Source organism: Hirundo rustica, chromosome 24, assembly GCF_015227805.2.
Source record: "Hirundo rustica isolate bHirRus1 chromosome 24, bHirRus1.pri.v3, whole genome shotgun sequence".
Lineage (NCBI taxonomy): Eukaryota > Metazoa > Chordata > Aves > Passeriformes > Hirundinidae > Hirundo > Hirundo rustica.
In genome coordinates, this window is record NC_053473.1 from 2,424,667 (window position 1) to 2,439,554 (window position 14,888).

Here is a 14,888-nt window from a genome sequence, read left to right on the forward strand (position 1 = left end):
GAATCACTAAGGACGGAAAAGCTCTCTAACATTGAGTCCAGCCATTCCCCCGGGCACTTCTGCAGCTTTTTACCGCTGTTATCACCTCTTTTCAGTTTCCAGTTTTACTTTCATTTGCCATGATCTCATCACTGTGAGCTCCTGATATACAGACCCTCCAAGTGGTTGAATGCCGGACAAACTTATTTCTGCTGGGTTTAAAATCCCTGTACCCACATTCAAATCCTGCCCCAGAAATACTGTCCCCAAACCTGACCTGCAGTCCCCACCACAGATCAACCTCCTCTGGTGCTGTTGTAGCACTGAATCTCTTGGTCAGAAAAGAAAAAAAAAAAAAAAAAAAGGTGAAAAAGCTTGAGCATCAACCCCTTTTGCAAACAAAAGGCTGAAGGGCAGGAGTGCAATTCCAGTTGCTCCGGTTCGACCTTAGCTCCCGCACGGCGCGATGGCGCGGCGCCGGGACCTGCCGTAAAGAGGCGGGTCCCACTGCCCTGCTGCTGGAATGCAGCTGCCTCCAGCTTCACACCTCACCCTGCCAGAAAAAGGCAGAATAAAGCCAATTTTAGCTTGGCCGTGCTTTGCAGTCGGTCACTCAGGGGCTTGCCGGAGCTGAAGCCTTATCCCAGGCTCTCACATGAGAAGTGTTCTGGCTTTCTTGAAGCACCATCGCTCTCTGGGGTTGCTCTTTTCGTTTCTGCAGTTTCACTGGGGCACGGCCATGAGTTCCTCTGTTACTGCCTTTCAAACAAACACGGCTGGGGACTAAAATAAACACGGCATCCAGACAAATATAAAATAGACATGCAAGAGGAACGCTATGTTCGTTCCCAAGTGATTCATTTGGCAATTATTTAATAATTTAGTGGCTGACATAATTTGAACAGATCTTCACAGTGATTCGGGTGGTGTTTCTCCTTGGTGCCCTAAGTCATTTTAGCCGTCAGATTTTCTGTGGGAGTGATCCCAGTCGGGAAAGGGAAGCGTACGTCCTTCCCGTCTGGATCCCGTCACCGCATCCAGCGGTGTCACTCCACAACCTCCCTGACTGAGGAGATTCCTCCTGCTACAGTCACGCTGTTGTTCTTGGGCATTTTGCTGTTTAACACAGAGGTTGTGATGTGCCACTGCCTGATGCCACCCCCAGAACAGCCCGAGGCGTGCGACAGCCCCAGCGCTCCGTCGGGCCCGCGCTATCGGGGTGCAGCAGTGGTATCAGGGCGGGGCACTGTGTCACCCGGGCTGTCACTTGGGAAGATCGCCCCTGCCAGCTGTGAGAGAGGCATTATCTCCTCCTGGGCAGGGGCTGCTTACAACATGAGTATTAGAACATGAATGTTTAAAAATATTCAGCAGGAAGCCCTGGCACTGTCCCAGCCCTCCCTGCCGATGGAGGGTTTGCTGTCAGCGTTGGATACAGAGTGTTCTCAGTCACTGTTTCACGGAATCCCAGGTTTGGGTTGCGAGAGACCTTAAAACTCAGTTTTTTCCACCCGCTGCTGTGGGCAGGAAAACCTTCCACTATCCCAGGTTACTCCAAAGCCCATGCAACCTGGCCTTGGCTACTTCCACGGCTGGGGCAGCGACAGCTTCTCTGGGCCCTCTGTGCCAGGGCCTCAGCCTCATCGCAGGGAAGGATTTCTGCCCAACACCAGTGTTATTACACCTCCTGCACTGGGTGCTGCTCTTCCTGGTGCTGGATTGATCAGCTTTTCATGCACTTGTACTATAAACTTTGTGGGAGGAGGTTGCCCCAGCTGGGGAGATAAGCTCCAGGTATGGTTTGCTGCCACTCCTGCCAAGCTGTCCTTGCAGCTGCCTGGCTGACACGTGCTGCTCAGAAACGCGTGCATGAAACTCCGCCAGATTTGGAGTCAGGAGTTCCCCTGTGCAGGGAATGTTTGACAGGGCCCCCTGGGGTGTTTTTTGATGTATAGATATTTTCAGGGTTTCGTGTTTCATAGAATCATAAAATCATTTGGGCTGGAAAAGCCCTCTAAGATCATAGAGACCAACTGTTCCCCCAAGCACTGCAGGGTCCAACACTAACCCATGTCCCTAGGTGCCACATCCACACGGGTTTTGAGAGTGCTTGCAGGGATGGTGACTCTGCCACTGCCCTGGGCAACCCATGCCTGTGCTTGAATTCCTTTTGGGGAATTTTTGCTACTATCCAACCTAGTCTTCTTCTGGTGCAGCTTGAGGCTATTTCCTCTCATCGTGTCCCTGTTCCCTGGGAGCAGAGCCTGACCCCTCCTGACTCCCTCCTCTCAGGGAGTTGTGCAGATCCAGAAGGTTCCCCCTAAACCTTTTTTTTTTTCAGGCTGAGCCTCCCCAGATGTCTCAGCTGTTCCTGGTGCTCCAGCCCCTTCCCCAGCTCTGTTCCATTCTCTGGACATGCCCCAGCCCCTCAATGTCTTGTTGAGAAGGGCCCAAAACTGAACACAATACTGGAGGTGTGGCCTTAGCAGTGCCCTGCACAGGGGCAGGGACACTTTGAGATTTACAAAATCCCTCTCCCTTTGTCTCCCTCCTGCTCCCTTTGTGGATTTACAATTGATGATCAATAAACCAGTGTTCTGCAAAGCTGGGGTTTGTGCAGAGGCGGGAAGGGCTCTGCTGCAGCATCGCTGCTGGTGGGTGAAGTACAGAACATTTTAAACCCTGTTTCCAGCCTCTGTGGCACTGCTGACCACAGCTCCAAGTTCCAGCAAATTTTCTTTTTCTTTTTTCTTTTTTTTTTTTTTTCTGAAAGAGAAAGGTTTTATTTTGGCACCTGGAACTCCCCGACTTCAGTCTCTGTGGAACTGGGCAGAGCCCCTCTAGTGTGTGCAGCGTGTCCATCCCCATGGCCCCGCCCGGGGTCAAGGCCAGCGGGGAGCCCGTGGGGTGGAAGCTGCTCGTCCATCCTGTCCTGGTTTAGGGACAAATTTGGGAGAAAACCCCTGAATGGCCGGAAATCCTGCTCTGCCTGACTGACATGCAGGAGGGGAAGTGCAATCGACCCTTACCCCGGTGTCAAGGCGGTGGCTGCCATATCATCACCCCTGCCTTTATTGCCTTCTCAGCTGTCCCCTCCCATTACCTGTGCTCCGGGCTGTGTGCAAGTCACCACGCAAGGCAGGTGACTGTCTGTCTGTCCGTCTGTCTGTGGTCTGGGTCCTGGTCCTGCCCTCTTGCAGATCCCATTTCATGGCATGTTCAGGGTCTGCCTGTCCCTGGCTCTGCCCCATCCCTCCCTCTGCCCACGCCCAGCCCCGCTCCTCGCCCCCCAGCACAAGGCAAAGTGAATCAGGCGCTGTGCTGGACTGGGGCATTCCCCAAAGGTGTGACTGGAGATCCCAGGAGATGGTGACACACGCTGAGCCAGCAGGTGCTGGGATGGGCAGACGGGCCAGCGTGCACATCCCAGAGCTCAGGATTGTGTGGGACAACCCCAAACTCCCAGCATTTGAGAGCGGAGATGCCCCATCCTGGTGTCTGGGTGCTCAGGCAGAGGGTCCCCCATGGAATCGGGGTTGTTTCAGAGGTGACATCCTGAGCGAGTGCTTAGTGAGAGCTCCCCATTCCCACCTCCTCCTCACGGCCATAAAGGGCCAGATCGAGCTCCCAATGGATTTCAAACCATCCCACAGCCTGGAGAGCAACAAATCCCTCATCAGCATCCCCGTGCCACACGTGCTGTGCATTGGGAGGAAATTCCATCCCCTGACAGCCCCCACGAGCTGGGCTGCACCGCGGGCTGGGCACCCGTGAGCCGCATGGACGGGAGCGCTCCTGCCCCACGCTCCCTCCACTTGCTCATCCTGCTGGGTAAGGTCCTGCTCTTCCCCTGCCTCCCTGAGATGCCCGTGGGGAACCACAACCCCCAGCGGGCGTTTGGGATGGACCTGATTCCCTGCAGGAAGCTCTGCGAGAGGCTGGAGCCGCCGGCCCCGGTTCGCAGTTGGGTGTCTGTGTCCCCTCCGGGCGTCTGCCCCGTCCTGCCGCGCTCCGGGGCCGTGGGCAATGAGGTGGAGCAGCAAGGGAATAAAGGGACAGCCGGGTGCAGGCTTTGGAGCCAGGTACTGCGGCCGCCCGGCCGCACTCTGAACAATGAGGCCTTTGCTGCCAGCAAAAAAACCCCACAAAGCTTCCAAGCTGCTCATGGAAAGTCAGTGAAGCAATTACGTTAATGACTATGAATGGGGCTAAAAACAATCTTGGATGAAAATGAGTGAGGGGCCGAATGAAGCGACCGATTCATAGCCCGGCTCCCGCATCCAGGAATATTTCCAGTAAGCAAAGGCCTTGTTTTAGGACTGTCTCATCCCCCATTTGTGCTTGGTGGGACTCTATTTCCACTCTGCTGGGTCTGGTGTCTCATCAAAATGCCTTCATAAATGGGCCAAACAAGGGCTGGATATGGCAGGGGAACAGTCAATTAACACGATCCGAGTTCTTTTAGGGGCAGAGTTAATCAAGCATTCAGCGTTTTGTCATTCTTGTCTTTCTTTCCTGGGAAAATCCTATTAGTATAAAATCACTTAATTGGGCACTTCAAAGAGCTGATGGGAAAACAGGCTTCGCTGGGATATAAACGCCCTCCAGCCGAACACTGGGTTCATTTAGACTTCTGCTGGAGCGTGAGGGTTTCATTAAGAGCCTTCACGATTCCCACTTAAAAGAAAAAAGCTTGTTAGCAGAGATAATAAAAAAAAAACAAACCCACACTGAAAAAAACTCTCGGTGATTTGAATCTTGCTGAAGAGGGTTTTTAGTGCCGGGATACTCGGGACTTTGTCACTGGCAATCTGCTGTCCTGAGTCGAGCAATTTCCACCTGCCTGGGATGTCCTGGCAAATAAAAGCTGTTTGAGGAGGGAATAAAAATCACCCCTGTGCCCCATGGAGTGGGACACAGCCGTGGCTGGACATTTGGGGTGTAGGATGATGTGTTCTGCAGGACTGAACCCCAACCTCATGTGCTCATCTCCACTTTAAGTACTGGGGCAGAGGTCCTGTGTTAGTTCCTCCTGTTTTCAGGGTGTTTCCTTGGGTAGAAATTCACCTTTTTGTAGAGTTTATCTCACCTTGAAAAATAAGTGTGCCCTGATCTCTGCCATCTCCATTCCAAAAGACCCAAGGGATGCTCATCTGCCCAAATCTTTGCTGGTTTTCCCCTGGCTGATCTAACAGGAATATTACTTCACCCCAAAAAAACCCTCTTCACACAGACCTTTGACCACGAAATCTCAAAACCATGTAAAATCCCTGCACGCAGGATTTCGGGTGCATTTAGAACAGTCCCGATGAGCCCGGGGTGGACGTCGGTGCGTTACTCCTGTAACCGCAGTTGTTTCCCCGTTCTCCATCCTATCCAAGGCTGGAACATTCCAGCCCTGATTCCTCCAGCCGGCCCAAGCCGTTCCCTGCTCCCCGCTGGAACTCCCACCCGTGTCCCCGTGGGTTTTGGGGGTGCTGCTTCCCGGGTCAGAGCAGGACACGGGACAGGGACTCGGAGCGAGGAGCGATGCGCCCAGGCACGTTCCCTGACGGATCCCTGGATGTGCCGAGGATGGGCTGAGTCACTCCAGCTCTGCCTGCCGTGAGTAATGTGTTTGCTTCCGTGTCTGCAGAGGCTTCCACTCCCTTCGGCTTCTTCGGGACCCACCTGGGGAGATCCCTTGGGAATTAAATGCGCCCGCTGCTCGGTGTTGGGGTGCCCCCGGTGCTGGGAAGGAGGTTCCTTTGAAGGCTGTGAAATGTTGCAGTGGTTTCATATATTCCTTTTGCTTCCGGGCATTAGGACGGGTTATTCAAGGAAATGATAAACATGGATTCTCCCACGACCACACCCCTCCCGGGTGGGGGTTTGGGACCCTTGGGGAGGGCGAGCCTGGAACAGGGGAGGTGACAGATCCCACGCTGTGGCTATGAATGGTGAGAAGGAAATAGCCCATCAGCCCTCGGCACTGATCCTGGTCCCCAGTCCTGTGTCTGCCCTCCTCCTTCTCCTCCTCCTCCTCCTCTGCCTTGTGGGATCAAGCACCATGAATCACCTTTGGGATTTTCTATATATCTTTTTTTTTTTTTAAGTTCCTGTATCGCCTTCTTAATCACTCTTCCCCCCACCCCCTCCCCTTTTTTCTCAGTTAATGCCACTGCAGACGTGCCCATGCACTTCCTGGCCCAGACCCTGACGCCATCCCTCTCCCCACTTCCCATTTCCAGAAACCCACTTGGCTGAGGTCTCCTCCGATGCCGGCGCGGCCGGAGCTCCCCTCTCCCGGAGGAAAGGAAGCGAGAGTGGAGTTTGCAAGAGCCAGAAACCTGCCCATACCCCCTTCCTAGAGTGTGGGGAGTGAACCCTCAGCCCACCAAAAAATCACTGAGAGAGCTACAGAGTTACTTTCCTAAGGGAAAATCTACGTCTGGTTGATTTTCTCACTGGTTTAGCCCTGGGATGAATCCCTGGTGTAACTGGGATGTTCCCAGCAGTCAGGCTGGTCGGTTATCTCACTTTTTGAATCCCTTTCTCTTGCATCAGTGGCTCTGGGGCCCGTCTGGGTTGCACAAGCTCCTTCCTCTGCCACTTCAAAGAGCTGCAGGTTTGATGTTCCCATTTCCTTCTGTTCACTGGGGGGGCGGGAGGGAGGGGTCTTTTATGGATAAAAAAAGGGATGTGTTTTAAGCAGGGAGCATCCTCAGGTAAATGCTGCTTCATCCCACAGTCCCAGGTGGCACTGGAGCTGCACTGGCCCCGGGTTTGCCCACGGTGCTACGGCTGGGGCGGTGCCGACTGCATCCCTCAAATCCAGAGGGAGCAAACCCACACCTGCAGCTGGAGCAGAGCTGGAGCTTGGCAAAGAAATGATCCACAACCACCCAGCGCCGCAGGTACCCCTGCAGTGAGGCTCTGAAGGCTGTTCCGTGCACCCAGGAGCAGAAACCATTCCCAGATGGAAAAACCAGTGACAGCTTCCCTGTCCCAACTTGCCCCCTCCTCTCCCTACCTCTTACAAACAGAAAGGCAGGATGAATTTCCAAGCCTTTAAGTCCAGACTGCAGCTTTCCAGGATGGATTTTCAGCAGGGTGTAGCATGAATTTAAGATGATTTCCCGTTCCCCATCCTCCTTTCGCCTTTCCTGCCCATCCCACTGTGCCTGTCTGGAGGCAGCCACGGGGCTGAGCAGCCACCACTGATACAAATCCCAGCACCTCGGCACAGCCCAGCTCCAGAGAATGAAGAGGAGTGATTGCAAAATCTCCTGCAGCGTGTGGCAGCCTCCAGCCAAACATGCCCAGACATATTTTCCAGCTGCTGCAGCCAGTGGGAAGCTGCTGGTCCAGCTGGAAAAAGCAGGAGCGGTCTGCACACAGAGGGTCCTCCTCAGCACCCCGGCACCTCCTGCCTCCAGGGGCTTTGGAGGACCCCTGGCATTCCCAAGGGATCACTTTGACGTGGCTTTTGTCACTTGGCATTGTGCTGTCACCTCCTCGTGCCCACGGGAGCAGGTTGTGTTTGTCTGTGTGCCCGAGCCGTGAGTCTGGGCCGGGAAGGGGCTGCAGGACACGGCCCCTGTGCCCAGCTGGGCTGGCTCCGGGGGCATCCCTTCCCTTCCCTTCTCCCTGCAGGGCAGGGCTGGACCCACCCAGCACGCTCAGGGCAGGTGCCCCCCAGCCCTGCAGAGTAACCCCAGCAGAAGCTGCCCCGGCTTCGCACCTTCCCTGCCTCTGCACTTGGACGCATTTCCCATCTAAGCCACAGATCCCCTCAAATCCTAGCCGCAGGTTCCTGCAGGACATGCACAGACTTGTTCCCCCTCCTCACCCCTGCCTGGACATCTGCAGGACTCAGAGCAGCAGATCTTGCTCCAAACATTTTTTTCCACCCACAGCGGGTGCTGGGGTTCCGCTGGTGGAGCAGAGCCAGGCCTGGGGGAGACAATCCAGCTGGAGAGGCCGGGGGCGGCCCGGGATGGGTTGGGCAGTGCCTGGGGGCCAGGGGAGAATCATCACCCTGCGGTTCTCAGGTTGGCACCTCCGGGGGCTGAGCCATAATCCATGAATCTCCTTCCTACAGCGGCCCGGTGGGTGGGACGGGACCTCCTCGAGGCCGGCTGAGCTCCGGCATTCCCGGCTGGAATGTGGCACCTCTGTATCCTCTGCCGGGGCTCCTTGCATCCTCTGACAAGGAAGAGGGTCCCTGCATCCCTCGTGGGGGCGTCTCCCTGTCCCCTCTAGCAAGGGGGTCTCTGCATTTCCTCCCTGTATTCCCTGATCGGGGAGATCCCTGCATCCCCAGGAAGGTCTGGTCACTGATGCCAGGTCCCTGCACCCACCTAGGAGGGGTTTCCCCTATCCCCTGACGGGGGTCCCTCCATCCCCTGCTATAGGGCCGTCCCTGCCCTCCCCAAGGACGCGAGGTCCCCGAATCCCCTGACACAGGACCCACGCTCCCTAGGAAGGGATCCCGGTGCTCACGGCCCTGGCATGCCCGAGCCTCCCCCGGCACCTCGCACATTCCCGGCAGCGGGACGGGAGAGGAAGGGGCGGGGGATGCGAGGGGGCACGGGCAGGAGCGGAGCGGCCGCCGCGGGGCCGGGCCGGGGCGGGGCGGGAGGGAAATCCCGGGCGACGCCGGGAACGGAGCCCGGCCCCGCCCCGGCCCGCCCTCGGTATGAAGGCGTAGGATCGCCGAACGTGCTGAAGTACGCGGAGAGACGGCGGTGAGTGCGGGCGGCTGCGCTGGCCGGGGAGGGAGAGAGAGAGGGAGAGCGAGCGAGCGAGCATCGCGTTCCCCGGGGAATGCCGCTGCCTGCGGCTCCGCCTGGGACCGCGACCGCAGCGCTGGGAGAGAGCGGGGCCGTGCCCGGTGCCGGGGTGGCGGTGCCGGGAGTGGCGGTGCGGAGCCCCCCGGGAACTGCCGGAGCCCCCCCGGGGGATGCGGAGCCCCCGGGCTGGGTCGTGCTTGTCCCCCGGTGGCGGCGGCGCGGGGCGGGGTGCGGGGTGCGGGCACGGAGCGGGGTGCGGGCACGGAGCGGGGTGCGGGCACGGAGCGGGGTGCGGCGGGTGCAGGGCGCGGTACGGGCGCCGTCCCTCCGCCGAGCATCCTGCGGGGACCGGCCACCCCCGTGCCATCCCCCCGCGGCCCCATCGGTGTCATGAGCCGGGCGTTCTCTGCGCGGGGTCCGCGGCTCCAGCCGCTCCCGGCTGCGGGTGCCCCCTGCCCCTCCTGTGCCCGCCCCGGGCTGGCGCCGCTGTTCCTGGGTGTCGCGGGTGTCTGTGGAGCCCCGCTGGGTGTCCCTCGGGGGTGCTTTCATCACCCAGCTCGGCTGGGAGAGGTTCGAATGTGCCCGTGCACCTGCCGCTTCCTCGCCCAAATCTTGGCGATCCCGGCCGGGAGCTCGGAGCTCGGAGCTCGGCAGAGGTCGCTGGAAGCGGCACCAGCCCCGCTGGGAGGGGACCATGACCCGGCCCCGGTGCCGGTCCCGCCCTCGTCGGTGACTTTGGCAGCCCGCAGCCGTGACTCAGGGCGAGCCTGGGTGTTATCTTCAGCCTCCAGGGTGGCACCTGAGTCGCGCCGGTGACCTGAGGATGGGGACGTGGGCTCGTGACGCGGGCGGGGAGGGCTGAGGGGTGTCTGGTCAGGGTGACGGAACGTGTCCCTCTCCCGCTACCTGCCCGGGCTTGCCTGGACATGCTGGGACTTGCCTGGCTGTGAGTGAGGTCACCCTTGTCTGTGCTCACACTGCCCGGAGATAGGAAGCTGGATTGCTATTTTTACTCGGGGATGCTGGGTCTGAGCGCAGGGTGCCCACAGGGGCGGCCCCCGGGACTGAACGCGGCCCCCCAGCCCTGGGCTGGGCACTCCCCAGCTGCCCACCGGCACCGTGCTGGTGCCATGCCCGGTACTAGGATCATCGAATCACTGAGGTTGGAAAAGACCCCCGAGATCCTCGAGTCCGACCACTGAGTGATCCTCACCTTGTCAGCTAGACCGGAGCTCTGAGTGCCACATCCAGTCGCTTCTTGCACGCTTCAAGGGGTGGAATGGGGGGAAGACAATGTGGCACAGGCAGTCCAGAGGATGCTGAATTTGGGGAGAAACCTTCCCTGCGGGGGGCTGAGAACTCCCTTCTTGGGGAAGTTTGGGGATGGGGAGGATCTTTTGTGGCCTGGCTTTGGGAGTCCCAGATCAGGTGGGAAAATGGGAGCGATGAATCTTCCTCTTTTAAGCTGATTTAATGAGTGTGGCCGTCCCAGCAGGGGCAAGCCTTAGCTCTGAAAACTCAAATCTCAGAGTAGTGCTGACTCTTATCAGCTGGACTCGATGATCCTGGAGGTGTTTTCCAACCTTAACAATTCTGATTCTGTGTCAAGGTTCCTCGTAAGTGGAGCTGTAGTGAGGGGTCCATTATCCCCACGTGTGTCAGGGGAAGGACTGCTCGGATGGAAAGGCTTTCTCACTTACCGGGAAGGTCAAGGCTTTTGGCACCGATTTGAAAAAAAACAAACAAGGTCTTGTTTCTGGTTACCCAGCAGCTCCTTGCAGATAAGCAGGGTGGTTAACAAAGTGGTCAAGCTTGTGGCATGGTTCTTGCAGTTGCTTGAAGGTTTCCTTACCACCGGGTCTGGGTTCTCGGGATGGAGAAACTGGCCAGAAAAACATCCTGTTGCCTCACTTGCCCGTGTGCCAACTTGCCCTTGCCTGCATGGAAGTGGGAGTGGGCAGGTTGGGCAGTGTCTGGGACCAGGGGAGCATCATCCTGCTGTGGCTCTGAGGCTGGCAGCCCGAGGGGTGTTTTGGGTGGAGCCCGTGGCAGTGTCGAGGGGCTGGGTGTTCTGTCCTGGCAGGGCTTTCCCTGCTGGAGGAGGAACAGGGAATGTCGACATCTGCACCTTCCCCCCGCCTCCTGTGTCGCGCTGGGCTGTGTCTGACCTCAGCCGTGCTCGAGCCTCCGCTAAAATCTCCAGAGTCAGAATCCAGATGTGTCAGTCCCCTCTGGGCTGCCTCAGTGCAGAGCCAGTGCAGCTTGTCCCACCTTGGCTACCGTGTGCTTTGCCCTGGTGGCCCTGGCTGCCCTGTGTTTGCTCCGGCCCCTGTAACTGGCTCTGTTTGCCCGCAGCCGCCGCGATGCCGCTGTCGCACAGCAGGGCTGGGCAGACCCCGTGCAGCAGCAAGGCGTGCAGGAACCTCTTCGGCCCCGTGGACCACGAGCAGCTCCAGCACGACTTCGAGGACAAGATAAGGCAACAGCTGGAGGAGGCTCAGCAGCGCTGGAACTTCAACTTTGAGACAGAGACTCCCTTGGAAGGGCCGTTCAAGTGGGAGAAGATCCTGGTGGCTGAGCAGCCGCCCCAGGAGGGTCACAGCCTGGTCACGGCTGTCATCAGCGGTGACAGCAGGAGCTCCTTGGCCCACAGGGACGCCCCCAAGGACCACGCTGGCAGGGTTTGCCCCGAGGAGTCTCAGCAGAGCTCCAAGGCTTACAAGGCTGGTTCCCTGCGGAGCTTGAAACGTGGGCAGACCACGATCAAAGGTGGGCGCTGGGGGCTGGTGTCACTCCCTGGGGGCTTGGTGGCATTGATGTCACGGCAGGGACAGAGGGGACTTGGCTGCCAGAGCCCTGTCTGGCTCTTGGGCAAGGGGAGGGGTGCCACCCTCCGTGGATCTCTCCTAGGGACCACCCTCCGTGGATCTCTCCTAGGGAAGCAGAGCCCATCTTCCAAAGGGAAGAAGGCCACCAGCTGGGTGCCTTTTGGCTGCTGGGGTTTGTGCAGGGGACTGGCGTTGGGGACTGTGGTTTTGTAGCTGAAGATGCCCCCAAATTCCTCACTTTCAGTTCCAATGGCCTGACCCAACCATAGAATCACAGAAAATTAAGGAGTTGGAGTGGAGCTTAAAGATCAGCTTTATGGTCCCATGGGCAGGGACACCTCCCGCTGGAGCAGGTTCAAAGCCTTTATCCAACCTGGCTTTGAACACTTCCAGGGCTGGGGCATCCAGAACCTCCCTGGGCAACCTGTGCCAGTGTTTCACCTCCCTCACAGGGAAAAATTTCTTCCTGTCCTCCGTGGTCAGGGGCTGGGGTGGAACTGCAGCTGAGGCAAAGAGAAGAGATGATGCAGCCTCACAGCTCTGCTCTCCAGCAGCTCTGCATGGGGGCTTTAGGGTGAAACCCACCAGGGCTGATTTTGGGACACCTCCCTCTCCCTGCCCTGCTGCTCCCAGCGGGCTGGAGACACTTCCAAACCTTTTCCTTCTTCCTTTCAGATTTTTACAGTGCCAAGAGGAGGATCGTCCCTGCCCGGCCCCAGCCGTGACTCGCCGCGGCAGCTCCGAGGCCGGGGCTGAACGTGGCTCCTGCCCTGCGCTGTGCTGACCTGTACCAAGCAATGTAGAGTCTGTAGTTCCCTATTTATGAGTAGTTCTGGGGTCCTGAGGGACCTTCACTGTGTGCAATGTAGAGGAGGAGCCCCACGGCGGGGCTGGAGGAGGACTGCGATGGCACCGAGGCGCTGCCCTGCCTGCTGAAGTGCCCTGTGCCCCGGGGTCCAGACACCGTCCTTGTGCCCTCCTGCTCTCCAGCCGTGCTGCTGGGGGACACTTGTGTCCCAGCCACCTGGTGGCACCGGATATCTCTAAGGAAAGTCCCCGGTGTGGATCGCAGAGCCCCGGGGCACCCGGCGCGGGCGGTGGCCCACGTGCCCTGTCCCGGCAGGTTGGACCCGAGCCTCGTCCCCGTGCGGGAGCAGAGATGTGGAGGCTGCTCCTTCCCACGGCTCGGGGGGAGGAAGCTGCTCCCTGGACAGCTTTTCCGTGGGGTGGCTCCCTGGGAGGTTTGGGGTCCCCTCTGGGAGCTGCTGGCCCCAAATCCCACTTTGTCACCTTGTTGTTGGCTTGTGGTGCCCACGTCCCTGCTTCCCTCGACGCTGACACCAGGCTGGGGAGCCCCTGCTCTGGCTCTGTTGGGCTCCTCTAGGAAGAAGTCCTGCTCACCAGCAGGGATGATGCAGGAATAAGGAATTGTAGCTTGTTTTCCTGGACTTTTTCTCCTTTGGGGCTGGCGGGGAGAGGACCCTCACCTGGCTCTGCTCTGGGACCGAGGGATGGCCTCAACAGAGGCTGCTGAGTTCCAGCACTGAAGGATGAGTCCCTGAGGGACTCGACACTGTCAGGTCTCGGCACTTTCATGGGGTTCAACTCCTGCTCTGCTGGATTTGGACCCAGAAAATCGGTGCAAGATGGTCCCAGGAGGAAAAGGGACAGGGTTCATCTCCCACCTTGCACCAGGATGCACTTTGCTGTCGGTGAAGCTGCCAAGCTCCCAGCACTAAATGTTTATTTATATTTAAAATAAAAAAAAATGCTACTAAGTGTATGTAAGGGAAGGGGAAATACCTGTTTGTCTGTAAGTGTTAACTCTGAATAAACACCTGTGCAAAGGAATTCTGGGTTAATGTGGATGTTTGGGAGCAGGGTCTGGCTAGGGGAGGGAGGAGGGTGTTCCAGGGGCTGGGGATCCCTCTGGGGGTGCAGCCCTGAGCTGGGGTCTGCCTTTGTGAGGGCTGGGAGGGATAAAACCTCGCCACAACCTCTGTGCTTGGCCCCATGCCCTGGGGACAGTGATCTAGTGCTGCCACCGTGTCCCCAGCAGAAGCCAGTGCCAGTGTGTGGGCTGTCCCTGGAGGAGCCCCTTCCCCACTGTGACCCCGAACCCTCAGCACCCTGTCCCGTGCTGCAAGTGGCCAGTAGCCATGGGCAAGCTGCTGCTCTCCTGAGCCCTTTAAAGGGGTGCTGTGGGGTGAGGACACAGGAACGTGGGGGCACTGCTGGTGGAAAGGTGCCAATGGCATTTCCTGGGTGGGACTGAGATCCCCTGGGAGTCAGGGATGTCTCTGCCACTCGCTGCTTCCTGAGCAAGGCTTGGCTGCAGGCTCAGGTTCTGGCCAATGTGAGAATTCCCCGATCTGTGGAGGACCCAGATGGAAGAAAGGTGATGGTGATGAACAACCTCGTGCCATTGATCAGCTGGGGATCCCTAAAGCATCTGCCTGTCCCTGCAGTGTGGGGTGACATCCGTGCAGCCTTTGAGCTGCTGCTGAGTCAAACCCCACAGATTTAGCCCCTGTAATCTTTCCCCTCACGTCAGTGCTTCCAAACCCCTCTGGCTGCTGCCAGCAGCTCCCCTCTGCTGTCAGCTCCCATTTACCAGGAGCAGTAGCAATGAAGGAAATGAGAAATAGAAATGAAGCAGTGAAACCTCCTTTGTCCATGTTTGTGGCTCTGGGGAGAGGCAGGCTCTGGCTCTGCTGTGCCACGGGGAGCTGGTCCAGGGCTTGAGCTGAGTCCCTGGGACACTCCTTGGGGCAGGAGATCCCGCAGCTTTGGGACACAAAACCAGCTCCCAGCAGCTGGGGAATGGATGGAAACCTCCCACTGTCGACCCAGCTTGTGTTTGCTGCTCCCATCCCAGCCTGGCCCCAGCACAGAGCAGATGCTGAGGGTCAAACCCCCACAGGGGGAGGGTCAGGGGGTTCCCTTCCCTTGTCCACATTCAATCCCCTTTCCCTGACATCTTCTCAGCATCTCATCGGGGTTGGATCATACCTGGGTCATACCTGGGTCATACCCTCCCTCCCAGGCTGTGCCCTCCCGTGCTGATCCCAGCACTTGCTGCCAGCACAGCTCTGCTGTTGGAAGCACGATGCCAGAGTCCTGCTGGGCAGAGGGCACAGATAAAGCTCTCCCGGGGATATTGAGGGTTTTCCCTTCAAAAGGGAATTTTTCCTCCCTGAATCCTTGGGGAAAGCAAAGCCAAAATCCAGCCTTGTCTGAGCAGCAGCAAACATTGCAGAGGTTTCAGGGCGAGGGGGGACGCTGAGCCCCCCGGCCTGACCGAGGG

At 58.2% G+C, this 14,888-nt stretch overlaps 1 protein-coding gene across 1 annotated transcript; it reads left to right on the top strand.

Moving 5' to 3' along the window:
• The first annotated feature begins 8,642 nt into the window (after positions 1 to 8,642).
• On the top strand, positions 8,643 to 13,432 carry CDKN1A (cyclin dependent kinase inhibitor 1A). Its single transcript, XM_040085523.2, has 3 exons — positions 8,643 to 8,708; positions 11,109 to 11,522; positions 12,257 to 13,432. The coding sequence occupies exons 2-3, from the start codon at positions 11,117 to 11,119 to the stop codon at positions 12,304 to 12,306; spliced, it is 456 nt and encodes a 151-aa protein (XP_039941457.1). The 5' UTR covers positions 8,643 to 8,708; positions 11,109 to 11,116; the 3' UTR covers positions 12,307 to 13,432.
• Positions 13,433 to 14,888: the final 1,456 nt, after the last annotated feature.